This window comes from Rhineura floridana, chromosome 1 (genome assembly GCF_030035675.1).
Source record: "Rhineura floridana isolate rRhiFlo1 chromosome 1, rRhiFlo1.hap2, whole genome shotgun sequence".
Classification (NCBI taxonomy): Eukaryota; Metazoa; Chordata; class Lepidosauria; order Squamata; family Rhineuridae; genus Rhineura; species Rhineura floridana.
In genome coordinates this window covers 42,134,674-42,149,018 of record NC_084480.1, presented here as the reverse complement: position 1 = coordinate 42,149,018, position 14,345 = coordinate 42,134,674, and the positions used below count along the sequence as shown (strand labels likewise).

At 40.9% G+C, this 14,345-nt stretch overlaps 1 protein-coding gene across 7 annotated transcripts in view; it reads left to right on the top strand.

Moving 5' to 3' along the window:
* Positions 1-14,345, top strand: part of ADAMTS6 (ADAM metallopeptidase with thrombospondin type 1 motif 6) — a 241,066-nt gene that overhangs the window by 201,163 nt on the left and 25,558 nt on the right. For all 7 annotated transcript variants that reach the window (XM_061619209.1, XM_061619173.1, XM_061619218.1 and 4 more), the window contains 2 exons: positions 5,292-5,455; positions 8,090-8,228. In XM_061619209.1, the coding sequence (XP_061475193.1) occupies positions 5,292-5,455; positions 8,090-8,228 (303 nt within the window). The remainder of the gene's footprint in view (positions 1-5,291; positions 5,456-8,089; positions 8,229-14,345) is intronic.

Sequence of the window (14,345 nt, the reverse complement as noted above, 5' to 3'; positions counted from 1 at the left end):
TTCCAAATTGCATGAAGGACTAGTTCCCCTCTTTTTGACACTAGTTAGGCCTTATCTTGAGTACTTCGTCCAGTTCTGGACACCACACTTTAAGAAGGATGCAGACAAACTGCAACATGTTCAGAGGAGAGCAGTGAGGATGATCCGCGGACTGGAAATAAAGCCCTATAAGGAGAATCTGAAAGAACTGGGCATATTTAGCCTTGAGAAAAGAAGATTGAGGGGAGATATGATAGCACTCTTCAAGTACTTAAAAAGTTGTCACACAGAGAAGAGCCAGGATCTCTTCTCAATCCTCTTGGAATGCAGGACACATAATAATGGGCTCAAGATACAGAAAGCCAGATTTCAACTGAACATCAAGAAAAACTTCCTAAGTGTTAGAACAGTATGACAATAGAACCAATTACCTAGGGAGGTGATGCGCTCTCCAGCCCTGGAGGAATTCAAGAGGCAGCTAGGCAGCCACCTGTTGGATATGCTTTAATTTGGATTCCTGCATTGAGCCTTCCAACTCCCAGTATTCTCTGATGCTTCTCCTAATCCCTTATTTGTTCCTAGAGGCAGGAACTACTGTCAAATTATCCTAGATTGAGATGGCAGACCTACCAGATCCTGAAGAGAGATGCTGATCAGTGGAGTGGAGAATCTAAGGTGGAGGATGATTCCTCCCATCTGCGTCTTGAGTCGGCTAACTTTCTGCCTTTGTTTCACAGGACCCTTGATGTATTGGATCTTGAGATAGCTCCTTCAGAGCCCACCCCAGGTCTGATTAAGGATGCCAAGGGTTTGAAAGTGCGAAAGTCTTCTATTAATTCAGTTCTGGTGCCTACTCCCTTGGACAAGTTGGGAAAGGTGGAATGGGCTCATCCACTTCATGCCTGCTGGGTGACAGGTTATGCTAACAAATAGTATTCATTGGATCCTGCATTCATGAGCCTGTTGAAAGTCCCAGCCATGAATGTGCCAATTTCTAGTCTGGTCTTCAAAGCTCTCCTTCCTAAAGAAGGAACTCTCAGTTTAAGGATACTTCTGAATGGAGGTTGGACTTTGCTTTCTGAAAGACTCATGATGCCACTGCATACTCCATTTGGGTGAACTGTGCTGTGTCTTTGTTTACTAGAATCTCCATGATGCTCCTGGATGAACTTTTAGATTATCCTAACCCAGACCTGGCCAAATTGTGAAATATCTGATAAAGCTACACAAGACAGCTGCTTTTGTGGCCAACGCAACCCTTGGCACAATACAGTTGGCAGCCTGTGCCATGTCTGCCAGTGTGGTGGCTTGATGGCCCGTCTGGCTTTGTCACTGGGATGCCGACACTACATCCAGGATCAATTTTTTGACAGTCCAGTACATGGGTACCACGCTTTTTGGAGATGAGGCCCTCAAATCTGTGTTGGTGGGTCCTAAGGACAAGCAAAAACTCATTTTGGCCACTACAAAGAGGAATGATCAATGGGCTTTCCATGGGTTCACGGCATACCACTCCTTCCTACCCTTTTGTGATGTGTGGCCTGGAGGGAGGAGCTGAATTTCCTTTTTCAAGAGGTTCCTGGACCAAGCAATGTTTCCATGGCCATTCTCAGAACCAGCCCACAGGAAGATCAGATCCATCTTCCTCTGCTAGAAAAGGTGGTCATCAACAGCGATAATGGACTTCTCGGTAAGGGACTTGATGATTCACAGCTATGCTATAGAATTTCAACAGCTTCCTCCCAGCAGGTTTTTTCCCTCTCCTCTAGCCAATTCTCAAGAGAGAGGAGCTGTGATGGCAGAGGCCATTCATCACCTTCTGGACATAGCAGTGATAGAGCCGGTGAAACCAGACAAAGTTTACTCAGTAGTCTACTTATTTGTGGTTTCCAAGAAAGACAAATTGTGGAGCTCCATCTTAGACCTCAAATTCCTGAACAGGTTCATGAAATATCGGTGTTTCATAATGGAGCCCCTAGCATTAATAATGCAGGCGAATCAGGAGGGGGACTTCTTGGCATCTATCCATCTGACAGAAGTTTATCTCCATGTGCTGAATGCTGATACTGCCTGCTCACAGGCAGTTCCTGAGGTCCACATTTGGCCAAGCTTACTTCCAGTACCAGGCCCTGCCATTTGGCCTCTCATCAGCTCCAAGTGTTTACCAAGATTATGGTTACCCTGGTGGTACATACCTGTCTCCAGGGTACCCATTTTACGCTGGTGGTACATATCTGTCTCCAGGGTACCCATATCTACCTGTACCTGGATGACCTGCTAGTGCAGGTGGGCAGTTTGACTGAGATTTCAGCTCATTCTGTTTCACTCTCATAGCCTTGAGGGATCACAGCTTCCTGGTCAACTTGGAGAAGAGTCATCTCTCCCTCACCCAACAACTCCAACAATTGGGGGCCATATTGGGCTCTGTAAGAGCCATGGTTTATCTGTTTCTGGAATAAATTTCATCAATTCACAGACATGGCATGATTCTGATGTCTCAGAAGGAGGCCAACATAATGATTCTACCAAAAGCTCTGGATCTGTTTGTGCCAACCATCCAGATCGTCCCTTGGGCTCCCCACCATACTCGTCCATTCCAGTGAGTGCTGTTGCCCTTCCAGTTGGACATTGTCAACTCCAGACACATGAGGCTTCATCTCTCTCATTTTCTGCGGTCCTCGTTCCATCGGTGGACATAGGACTTTTTTGCCATCTACAATGCCTGTTCAGCCCTCTGATTGTGGATCTGTTTGTTTCAAACCAAAACACTCCACTTCACTGGTTTTTTTCAAGGTATCAAGAAACGCATGCAGAGGCAGTCAATGCTCTTCTGGTTACTTGGCCAAATGGCCTGCTTATAAACCTTTCCTCTGGTGCCCTGTGGAAACCACATCAGGAACGCACCTAGCTGGTTCTCCTGATTCCATACTAGTCACATCAGCCATGATTTTCAGCCCTTCTGACCCTGTTGGGCATGGATCCAAGCAGGTTACCAACAAGGCTGGATCTTCTGTCACAGGGGCCAATCTGGCATCCAGATCCTGAATGGTTGAGCCTGATGGCCTGGCATTTGAGTGGTACCAACTGATCTGCTTGGGATTTTCCGGAGAGGTCATCAATACCATCCCAGCTTCCAGGCAGCTTTCTACCATCCATAGTCTTTGTTTTTCAGCTGGTGTGTTCCCGAGGTTTTTGTCTTTCTAGACGCACAGATTTTCTTCATAAAGGGCTGAAGATGGGTCTGAAGCCCAACACCTTGTATTGGCTGGCATATCTTCAGTTTTGTTGGCTACACCTTCACAAGCTTCCCTGGGGTCTCATCCTCTGGTCAAACACTTCTTGAAGGAGGTGGCCCTGCTTTCACCACCAGTGATTCACCATTTCCCCTCAAGGAGTCTGCAGAAGGTGTTGCATGCCCTTCCAAGTCCTCCATTGGAGCCTATAACACAGCCTTTCCCAACCTTTGGGTCCCCAGATGTTGCTGGACTACAACTCCCATCAACCCCAGCCAGCATGGCCAATGATCAGGAATGATGGGAATTGTAGTCCAGCCACATTTGGGGACCCAAACATTGGGAAAGGCTACTCTAAGGACTATAACTTTGCAAATTCTTTTCTTTAAGGTGCTTTTTCTTGTTGCCATCACTTCAGCTTGGTGGGTGTTGGAGTGGGTGGCTATGTGTGTTCCACACAGACTCTTGTCATTTTATGTACTGATCCATCGTTCAGGCCTAAAGTGAGTTCAAGACATTGTCTTACCATACTTTTGTCCAATTCTGGTTCTCCCTCTGGAGAAGTCTTGGCGTTCACTTGATGACCACAGAGCCCTCAAAGTCTACCTTGCTCATCCCAGGACATCCATTTGACTGCAGCACTATTTGTCACTTTTCATCCAAGGACTTTGGGAAGGAAGGTTTCGAGTTCCACTTTATCCTGCTGGTTGTGGGCCTACATTGCCCTGGCCTGTGAATCCCTGAAGCTCCCAGTGCCTCGTAATATCATGATACTCCATGAGATCAGTGGTCTCTATGGCTGCATTTGCTACTAATGCTCCTCTTGTAGATATTAGTAAGGCAGCTGTCTGATCTATACCAAATTCATTTATTAGGTACTATGAGATAGCTATGCTTCTGTTGATGCCTCATTTGGGAGGCATGTTCTGCAACAAATAGTGCCTCAGGTCTAGGCAGCCTGGATGAACTTTCCCTGCTGGGACTGCTTTGGTACATCCCACCTGATGGCATGCTACCCAGGGATAATGGACCATTGGTCTCACCTGATAGGTGGTTTTCCTGGGTATCATCAGTACTCTCCCTGTTAGGGGGCTGTCTTTTTCCATGTATGTCTCTGATGGTACTTTTACTTGTTTAAAATAATTTATTGTGGTTATTTCTTTACACATCTTGTAATGCTAAGGCTATTTTTTACTACATTTGGTTTTGCTAAGACTGTTTTTACTACATTTGGGTTTGGGAGTTAAAATTGTATTGCATGTATTTTGGCTACTCCTTCTTTGTTTTGCCTTTTGCTTGTTTGTTATTTGTGCTCATTGTTTGAGTGCTGGGAGTATATCCTGTATTGGTCTCGTCTGGAATGGACTAGAGTGAGGACTGGAAGGAGAGAAGCTCAAGTCTTCATTCTTGTGCATTCCTGCCTTTGGACACTGTGCAGCTCTACAGCCCATCTGATGGCCTAATACCCAGGAAAACCAGCTTTAGGTGAGACGAATGGTCTGGTTTCTATCTCAAATTTTTGGACAGCGATAGATATCAGAAATCTTGAGGAACAATATTTTGTACTAATATAAACTTGTGCCCACTGTATACACTGGTATCTTTATGTATGTAAAGTATTTTGTGTACTCCTTCATCGCATCCTCCTTGTACACCATGGTCATAAAGAGGAGATCAGAAGCTAAACTATGGTTTAAGAAACAGACTGACTTGATAAATCACAGTTTGAAGTTGGCTTGTTTCAATAAACAATAGTTACAGCTAACCACAGTTTGTCCAGCTTCGAATACAATGATAGACTCAAACTAGGTAAACACAGAAATTAAAGCTTCCAATTTCTTCCTCAAAGCCACACCAGAGGAGGAGAGGGGAGGGGGGAGCTGATGAGTCCAAGACTCATACGCATAATTCTGCAGCATAGGTTAGCATTATGTCTGAATCAGACCATTGAGACCTAGAGCCTCTGCAATTTACATCTGACTTGAAATATATGCTACTGTCAGCTAATTATTTAGTTAGCTGTGGCCTTTATTATACTTGCTGTTTCCTATGTTTAGTCACTTTGTGCATTTTTTTAAGCTTTAAAATCTGAGGAGGATGACTATTACATTAATGGTGCCTGGACTATCGACTGGCCTAGAAAATTTGATGTTGCTGGGACAGCTTTCCATTACAAAAGACCAGCAGATGAACCAGAATCTTTGGAAGCCCTTGGCCCTATTTCAGAAAACCTCATAGTAATGGTAAATTAATTGCCTTTTTTGAAAATAAATATGATTTATTGTCTAGCCGACTGGAATTGAAAAGTGAAGTCACACACATGGAAGAGTAGATCAGATTATTTGATTTTGAGCTTTGTCCTTCATTAGACATGAAGATATGATTTCCCTGTTCTTCACATGTTCCTCTTCCATGCTGCTTTGACCATTCTTGAGCCAAAATCTAGATTATTTCATGTACCCTCAATTAGTTCCATATGCCCACAGGGGCTTTGGAGTGGTATTTCTCAGACAGCCTGTACCCTCCTGCAACATAGCAAACTACTTTGAAAATGAGAGTTTATAAAGCAGTTCGTAAGAATACATGGGACTGTGCAAAATAAGAAGAATTCACTGAACATGCTCAAACTCTTTGGATTCTAGTAACTGTATATGTTGCTGCTTATGATTTGCATTTGTTGCCTTTTACTTTAAGGCCAGTTTCCCTCTGGAATTTATTCCTTGCATAGTCCCATCTGACTTAATATTATAGTTATATGCAGAAGTGATAGAGTATGTTAGGTAGGTAATTGAAACATTATATGGGAATAAGATTATGTAAGCCTATTAGCAGGAATTTAAAAGTAAATGCGTTTTTCATGGATACTTGCAATAGCATTTTTGCTGTCTTTAAAAATAATAATGCATATTTTCTTCATATGCCAAGCTTGCTTTATGTGATGCATTGTCTCACCCTCAAGAAAGCAAGAGCTTTGATGGATTTAATTCAGATTATTGTTGTTGAATTGTTCAATTAAGAAAACATGTAGATATTTCAAACATGGAAGTACCAATTTGTTCCCTAACTTCTCTAAAAATAGTCTCTGATAATAGGGAGTTTGGCAAGCTCATTCCATACCCTTGGAGTCAGCACAATTTAGACTGCAATCCTATACACACTTTTTTTGGAGCAAATACCACTGAACTCACTGAGCTTACTTCCAAGTAAACATGTACAGGCTTGCACTGTTAGTATGTCACTTCTTTTTTATATAAAGCTGGCAGGAAGTAGTTAACAGTATTTAAAATATAACAGAAAGTAGCAAATGCTGTTGATTTAGAACAGGGGTGGGGAACCTCTGGCTTATGGACCAATCTTGGCCCATTAGTGGGTCTAATGTGGCCCACAAAGCTGTTTTCCCCAACCTGTGCCCAGCAGCTGATATCACCAGCAGGGAACAGGATCATGCAGACAAGGCAGCAGGATTTAATATTTGCTCATTAACTGATGGACAGGGATTAAAGCCCTGTGCAAAAGCACCTTTTATGTGTGAGCTACTTCAAAGAGCACTTTTGCAAAGGCTTCAAGACAGGCCCTGTGCTCTCATTTCAGCCTGTCTTAAACCTTTTTGAAAGTCTCTCCACCCCCATTCCAATCTCAGAGGCTTAAAAAGAAGTGGGGAGACTTGCAAAAGGCTTTGGGAGTCTACTTCCGCTGCCCTTTTAAGCCTCCAAGATTGGGGACTGAAAGGGGAAAGGGGAGAGACTTGGAGAGCCCTTTGCAAGTCTCCCTGTGCACCTCTTTTAGGCCTCTGAGATTGGGAGCTAAAAAGGGGAGAACAGGGAGACTTTCAAAAGGCTTGAAGCCCCCAGTGTCAGTGGCTTCAAAGGGGAATGTGGGAGACTCACAAAATGCCTTTTGCTAGTCTCTCCCCTACCCCTTTAAGTCTCCAATCTTGGAGGCTTAAAACAGAAACATGGGAAGACTTGAAAAAGGCCCTCCAAGTCTCTTCCTGCTCCCATTTTAAGCTTCAGAGAACCCTTTGCGAGTGTCCCTGCACTGCCATTTTAAGCCTCCAAGATCAGCAGCTTAAAAAGGAAATGTGGGGAGACTTGCAAAGCACAGGAGATTTTGACAGGTGTGCGGCTGCACTCACCTGTCACATTTGACTGATGAGACAGATCTGGTTTAGAAAATAAGAATAATATTGTCTAAATAAAGAAAAACTGGTGTATTTAAAACCCAGGATGATATCCAGTTGTGCCTGTGAAACACACTCCTTGTCCAACATGCTTCCCTTTGCTCTCCTTCCTTCTATGCGCCCCCAAAATCTACTCCAGAGAGTTAGGGAACCCTCGAACAGATTTGGGGGTGGGGGAGGAGGAAGGGAGAGTCTGCTTGCACAATATTGGATTTCACCCAAAGTCTAGTTTTGTTTGGAGCATGTGTAAAACAAGTATTGAAAGCTTTGTCGGTGTTCCTCCCAAGGTTTAACAAATATTCCAGTTGCAATCATACACATTTTTTAAAAGTTATGCTCTTGTCCTTTAGTAGCTTCAGTGTTTATTCATTGTGTTCTGAAATACTTTCATGCACAATTTCATTGAGTTTTCAGAACCTCTGTTTTACTTTGGAAGACATTTTCTTGTATCCTGGCTATTTGTTGTTCCCTTGCGATGGCATGAGGAACCATGCTGCACTTGAACGAGGGTGCACGCTATTCAGCTATTTCAGTTTGGAAATATCAAAGTAATTATTCTAAATTCTAGAAACACTGCAAGGTTTTTTGAAAATGTTCTCTGGAAGTAAAGGTCTAGTGCAAATGCAGCTACTGTTTAAATATCACAGCACTCTTTCCCAAGTGTTTTAATGGTATAACCAGTTATTTTCAACTACAGATTTTACTACAGGAGCAAAACCTGGGGATAAGGTATAAATTCAATGTTCCCATCTCTCGTACTGGCAGTGGCGACAGTGAAGCTGGCTTTACATGGAATCACCTACCTTGGTCAGAATGTTCTGCTACTTGTGCTGGAGGTAAGAACTCTCCCAACAAAGCTGAAAGATTAGCTAGATAGAAAACATATTTTAGCTGAGACTGAATATAATTAAGAGCCTTTTTTTCAAATATCCTTCAAAATTAAAAGTGTACTGGTTAGCTTTTTGTTTGTATACAGTTTATCTGTTCAAAGGTAGAATATTCCTTTTATGAGCTTTTTTGCAGAATGCTTCTGAAATTTGAAGTGATATAAAAAACAGAAATGGTAGTATACGTGGTTCCTGGTAATAGAAAGATAATATGGGTACTCATTAAACGTGCTCTTCAGCATGGCTATCAGAAACAAAAATGCTATGTGCTGAGAACTAACAGTTGTGGTTATTAATAAAATGATTGTTCCTTCCCAGACCATTACAGTATCTCATATATTGCCTATTGGCAGTGATGGCAGATTTGTTGGCTGACCCATGTAATTTAACTATAGGTGACTTTTCTCATAATTTTACTATGTTTGTAATCCTTCCCCCTTTAGTGATGAGAAAACATGCTCCATTTAAATATCCTTGCTGATATTTTGTCTGATATGGAGAAATATTTTGTAATCAGCATCTTTCCATGATTTCCATGAAAAATGTAATAATGGCTACATGAACACATCCACATCTATTGGTTTTCTTCTAGGTAGTGTCATTTGGGTATATAAAAATATATTTTTATTAATGGAGTATTTTAACATGATAAATACCTTTTTAAGGGCCATAATCATGTTGTTCATATTTATATTCCCCCCTCTCTTTCCTGGGAAGCAGCAGTGACTCAGCTGTTGGGAGGTCAGGTAAGCACCACCCTACTACCACACTGTCCTCTACTGGTATTTGCATCTCAGTGTGTCCTGAGGGGTTTTACCTATAATCTCTCAAATGTGTGTGAGTCATTCCCCTATGCTAAAAAGATTTCTCCCTATTTAGCTGGCATTGTGCAAACAGCTCCAGAGCATCAACAGACTGCAAATCAAAAAAATTAAAGACAACAAATATTACCAAAGGGTCCAATATAATTTAAATTTATTTATTTATTTATTACATTTATATACCGCCCAATAGCTGAAGCTCTCTGGGCGGTTTACAAATTTGAATGTACAGGATTATTTGAAAATTGAAATATTGGTGTAAAACATCTTTAAACCTATGCTATGTTCATATGTCCATGGACTGGGGTAAATGGCTGTTACCTAACAAATTTGTTGTTTGTAGTAATAATTTTTAAATGGAAACTTTACAGTAGCATTTCAGTGAGGTAGTAGTGGTTTTGAAATATATCTAGGCACTTTCCAGTATTGTACCATAAAGTAAATCCAATAATACATGGCTTTACAAAAGAGCTTATTTTTAACTGGATCAACATGTGTTTTGGCTGGCCAATTCACATCTGGGTTGTCTTGCTTGGCTTCAGGATTCTTCCCAGTGAGAGCCAACACCCCACTAGCTTTATTAAAATTATCCTATTTTGGACTAAGTAATGGTGCTCATTTAAAACTAACATAACAGACCTTGGTTTTACATTTTAAACATCCTCCGCACAGCTTTTCAAAAATAAATTTTAGATAGGCAAGTTGCTGGGTGTTGATTTGTATAGTGAAAGGGCTGTATTAGACATGAGGAAGCATTAGTATTTACTATATAATATTTTGTACATTTCACAGATTTGTGAGTTTGCAAACAAATTGTCTCTGCGGCTAGACTTCAAAGAATTGAACCCTTGTCCCACACAACATCTTTTCTTCTATTGCCCTTCTCTAGGTGCTTTTTCTCCCAATTTAGCTTATTTACAGTATTGAAGCCTAGCAACGTGAAACAAAGTTTTAGGGGCTTGGACTGGATGGTTTTATTATTTTTGTAAACTGCCTTGGAATAATTCCTGATGGAAAGATATATAAACATTTTAAGTAAGCAAAGACATCTACCCTGCTTTTCCCAATTCCATCTGCAGGCATTCACCACTGAATTCCCACATTTTATCTTTTTTTTTCTCATGAAAAACTATGGAATGCTTTAAAAGAAATGGGGGTGCCACAGCATCTGATTGTCCTGATGCGCAACCTATACTCTGCACAAGAGGCTACTGTAAGGACAGAATATGGAGAAACCGATTGGTTCCCCATCAGAAAGGGGTGATACAGGGGTGTATTTTATCACCCTATTTATTTAATCCATACGCAGAACATATTATACGGAAAACAGGATTGGACCAAGAAGAAGGAGGTGTGAAAATTGGAGGGAGAAATATCAATAATTTAAGATATGCAGACGATACCATACTACTAGCAGAAACCAGTAATGATTTGAAACGAATGCTGATGAAAGTTAAAGAGGAAAGCACAAAAGCAGGACTACAGCTGAACGTCAAAAAGACTAAAGTAATGACAACAGAAGATTTATGCAACTTTACAATTGACAATGAGGACATTGAACTTGTCAAGGATTATCAATATCTTGGCACAATCATTAACCAAAATGGAGACAATAGTCAAGAAATCAGAAGAAGGCTAGGACTGAGGAGGGCAGCTATGAGAGAAGTAGAAAAGGTCCTCAAATGTAAAGATGTATCACTGAACACTAAAGTCAGGATCATTCAGACCATGGTATTTCCGATCTCTATGTATGGATGTGAAAGTTGGACAGTGAAAAAAGCGGATAAGAGAAAAATCAACTCATTTGAAATGTGCTGGAGGAGAGTTTTGTGGATACCATGGACTGCAAAAAAGACAAATAATTGGGTGTTAGAACAAATTAAACCAGAACTGTCACTAGAAGCTAAAATGATGAACCTGAGGTTATCATACTTTGGACACATCATGAGAAGACATGATTCACTAGAAAAGACAATAATGCTGGGAATAACAGAAGGGAGTAGAAAAAGAGGAAGGCCAAACAAGAGATGGATTGATTCCATAAAGGAAGCCACAGACCTGAACTTACAAGATCTGAACAGGGTGGTTCATGGCAGATGCTCTTGGAGGTCACTGATTCATAGGGTTGCCATAAGTCGTAGTCAACTTGGAGGCACATAACAACAACAATCTTTTTTTTCACTTGTCATTTGTCACCTCTTTTTGACATAGTTCTTATAACAACCTTGAACCATTTCCACATATCTCCACCATGTTCTGCAGTGATGACTGATACAATTAATTTATTCAGTTTCTCTGTAATTTTTATATCTTCCTTCCTGTTCTGAGCTCCTACTTCCTTGCTCCCCTGGGCTCCTACTGGGAGAAAGGGCAGGATATAAATTTTATAATAATCATAACCATCCTTTTAAACCTTTGTCAGTTAATGTTCTACTAACTCTCCAGCTGGTTTCCTACTTCTTATGTGTTTAAATATATGTTGTTAGTTTTTATGTGTTTAGCAATTTGCTCTTCAAATTCCTTCTTGGCTCAACTTATTGTAGCTATAGGGTTTTCCAGGGTTTGTGTTCTGCAGCTTAGGAGAGAGATTTCTTTTGCTAAAAACAGGAGAAGACAAAAGAAGGCACTGTCCTATGGGAAGCCAAGGGAAGGTCAGACAACAGGTAAACAGGAGGGGGTGAGTCCAGTGAAGGGGGTAGATGTGTTGTGTGGGTAGATAACTAGCAGCAACCTACAGGAATCCAGGGATAATGTCCCACTGAAAAATATGAGTTGTGGGTATAAGACCAGAATACCATCAAGGAGCCCCTATGCACCACACTGCAGCTGTAGGAATGTGGAAGAGAAATACAATAAATTGGGTCATGAACTTGTGAGGCATAAGACTAGGCAGGATGAATAAATCCACAAGTTGGTCCAGTTGCTTTAATTTATCACTGACTAACCGTCATTTCTTTAGTCATATCTGAATACTTTGTTGACTCACTCACATCCAGGCTCCTTCAATTAGAAACCACTGAGTAAGCACTGAGATGGCAGGACCTGTGGTTATTTGCAGATAACATCACAGTTGCCACAGAAACAGTATGAGATATTTTCAACCAGAAAAGATTAATAACTAATAGGTAGCCAAGGCTGTAAAGTATGATGGACGACAGATTCCTAGCAACAGTAGATTAACTAAGAAAACATCAGTTTTAGTGCTTGCCTTGGATTTAAGAAATGTGGGTAAGTAAGAATAATCAGGTAGGAAACAGAAGATTTGACCCAAGTTGTTCTGGTTTGGGTGTCTGATTTTTTATGATTCAACAACTTGTGTAACAGCAAGGCTTCAAATGAGTCATTTTTCTTACATCTGTTGATCAAATCCCCATGTCTTAAACAGTCAGCTTTAAAGAAAAGCACAGTGGGTGGGTAGTGGGAAGAGGGATTGTTCGATCTAATGAAGTTTGGGTGCAATTTCCCATGGTTATTTATCTTCTTAATGAAAATATTGTAGAATTTCATCCCATTAATAGGAACATTTTACTGGTTCATTTATTTTATTTTTATTTATTTAAGACATTTGTATACCACAGTTATTCATGTTTCTAAGTGGTGTACTTAAAAATGAACCATACATAAAATAAAACAATAAAATTATCATGAAACCAAGCACTACCTTAAAATGCCTGCTGAGGAAACAAAACCTTAATCATGTACCTGAAGTTCAACACAATGGGTGCCTGTCTCATCACAATTAGGAAGGAGTTCCACAGGCTTGGGTCCACTACACTGACTCCCCCAAATATCTCAGTGATCGGGCTAGGATGTAAAGGATCAAGCAGGCTGGGATATAAGGGATCAGGCGGTCCTTAAGATATCCTGGACAGTTCATGCTATATTGTTTATTCCATCTTCAGACTTCCACTGGCATTAACCTGTACGGGAGAAACAAGAAGAGACTTCAACATGATGCAGTTTGCACCATGTTATTACTCTTTACAGTGTGGGTCTTTTGAGCATGTTGGATTATCTTTGTGGAGCTCTGTTTATGCATGTGTTACATTAGGAAGTTTAACTGGAAGAGGGAAAATAAGGGCTTTTGCTACAGAGCATCTTTCACCTACATATTCTGTTAGCCATTTTACTTAGCAAGCAGGTGTGTCTGGCCTGCTGAATTTCTCTCCATTCTGCCTGGAGTACCCTACAGTCCAGAAGATATGAACTAATATGTTAGAAGCATTTGGTTACAGAAGAATTTGCTTCAGGATTTGTTAGCTTCAAGGTTCTGAATTACCTTACATCCCTTGAAAAATTAAAGTAATGACATTGACATATATATTTAGTGTAAGGATTTAAATCTTGCACGTTTTAGTCTGAAAATGCTCAGGCCTATAAACTGTTAATATGACTTTCAATGTTCTTTTAAAAATTACATTGTTGTGTAACTTCTCTGGAGATAAACTAGGAAAATTGAATAAAATTGTTTTCAGTCTCATCCAAGGCAGCTTTCCACATGTAGATCTCCAACCCTAGACAAAACCAACAGACTCCCTCACCCTATACCTGTGTAAGCTAGAAGGCAGGGGCAGATGACTAGTATCCTCTAGCACAGTTCAGCACTTGTTGATGACACCTTTTCAGCGGTGACAGCAGGGTAAACACCAAACACCCCTGGAGCACCCCCCAAACCAGTCTGCAGCAAAGTAGATAGCAGCATTTAGGCTGAGTGATCAAAGCAGCTCCTGGCTCACAATTCATCCCATAAACAGCTGACTTGATAGCAGTTAGAATCTTTGCATGTGAAGGCTTAACAATGTTCTTCTTCCAAACCAGAGTCAGTGACAGTTCTAGCTATCTTGGCTTTGACTGTGGCAACTGGACAGAAAATAAGTACTCCACCAAAGTCTACCTCCACAGGAGTGGAATAGATAACAATATCCAGGTTGGGCACATGGGAGCAGAGCTGCTTCTACCACACAGTAGAAGCACACATACACCTTGCTGGATATATTGTGTTCATTTATATATCAATATGTTAAGCTGCCTTACACTGAATCAGTCCATTGGTCAATCTGGCCTATTAATGTCTTTTCTGACTGGCAGCAGCTCTCATAGACATATTACCTGAGATCCTTTTAACTGGAAGTAAACAGTTAAACTGGGGCCTTATGTATGAAAAGCATGTAGTCTATCAATGACCTGTAGCCCATCCTATGAGATAGAAACATGAGACAATAGGCCAGTTCAGACAGAATATTCC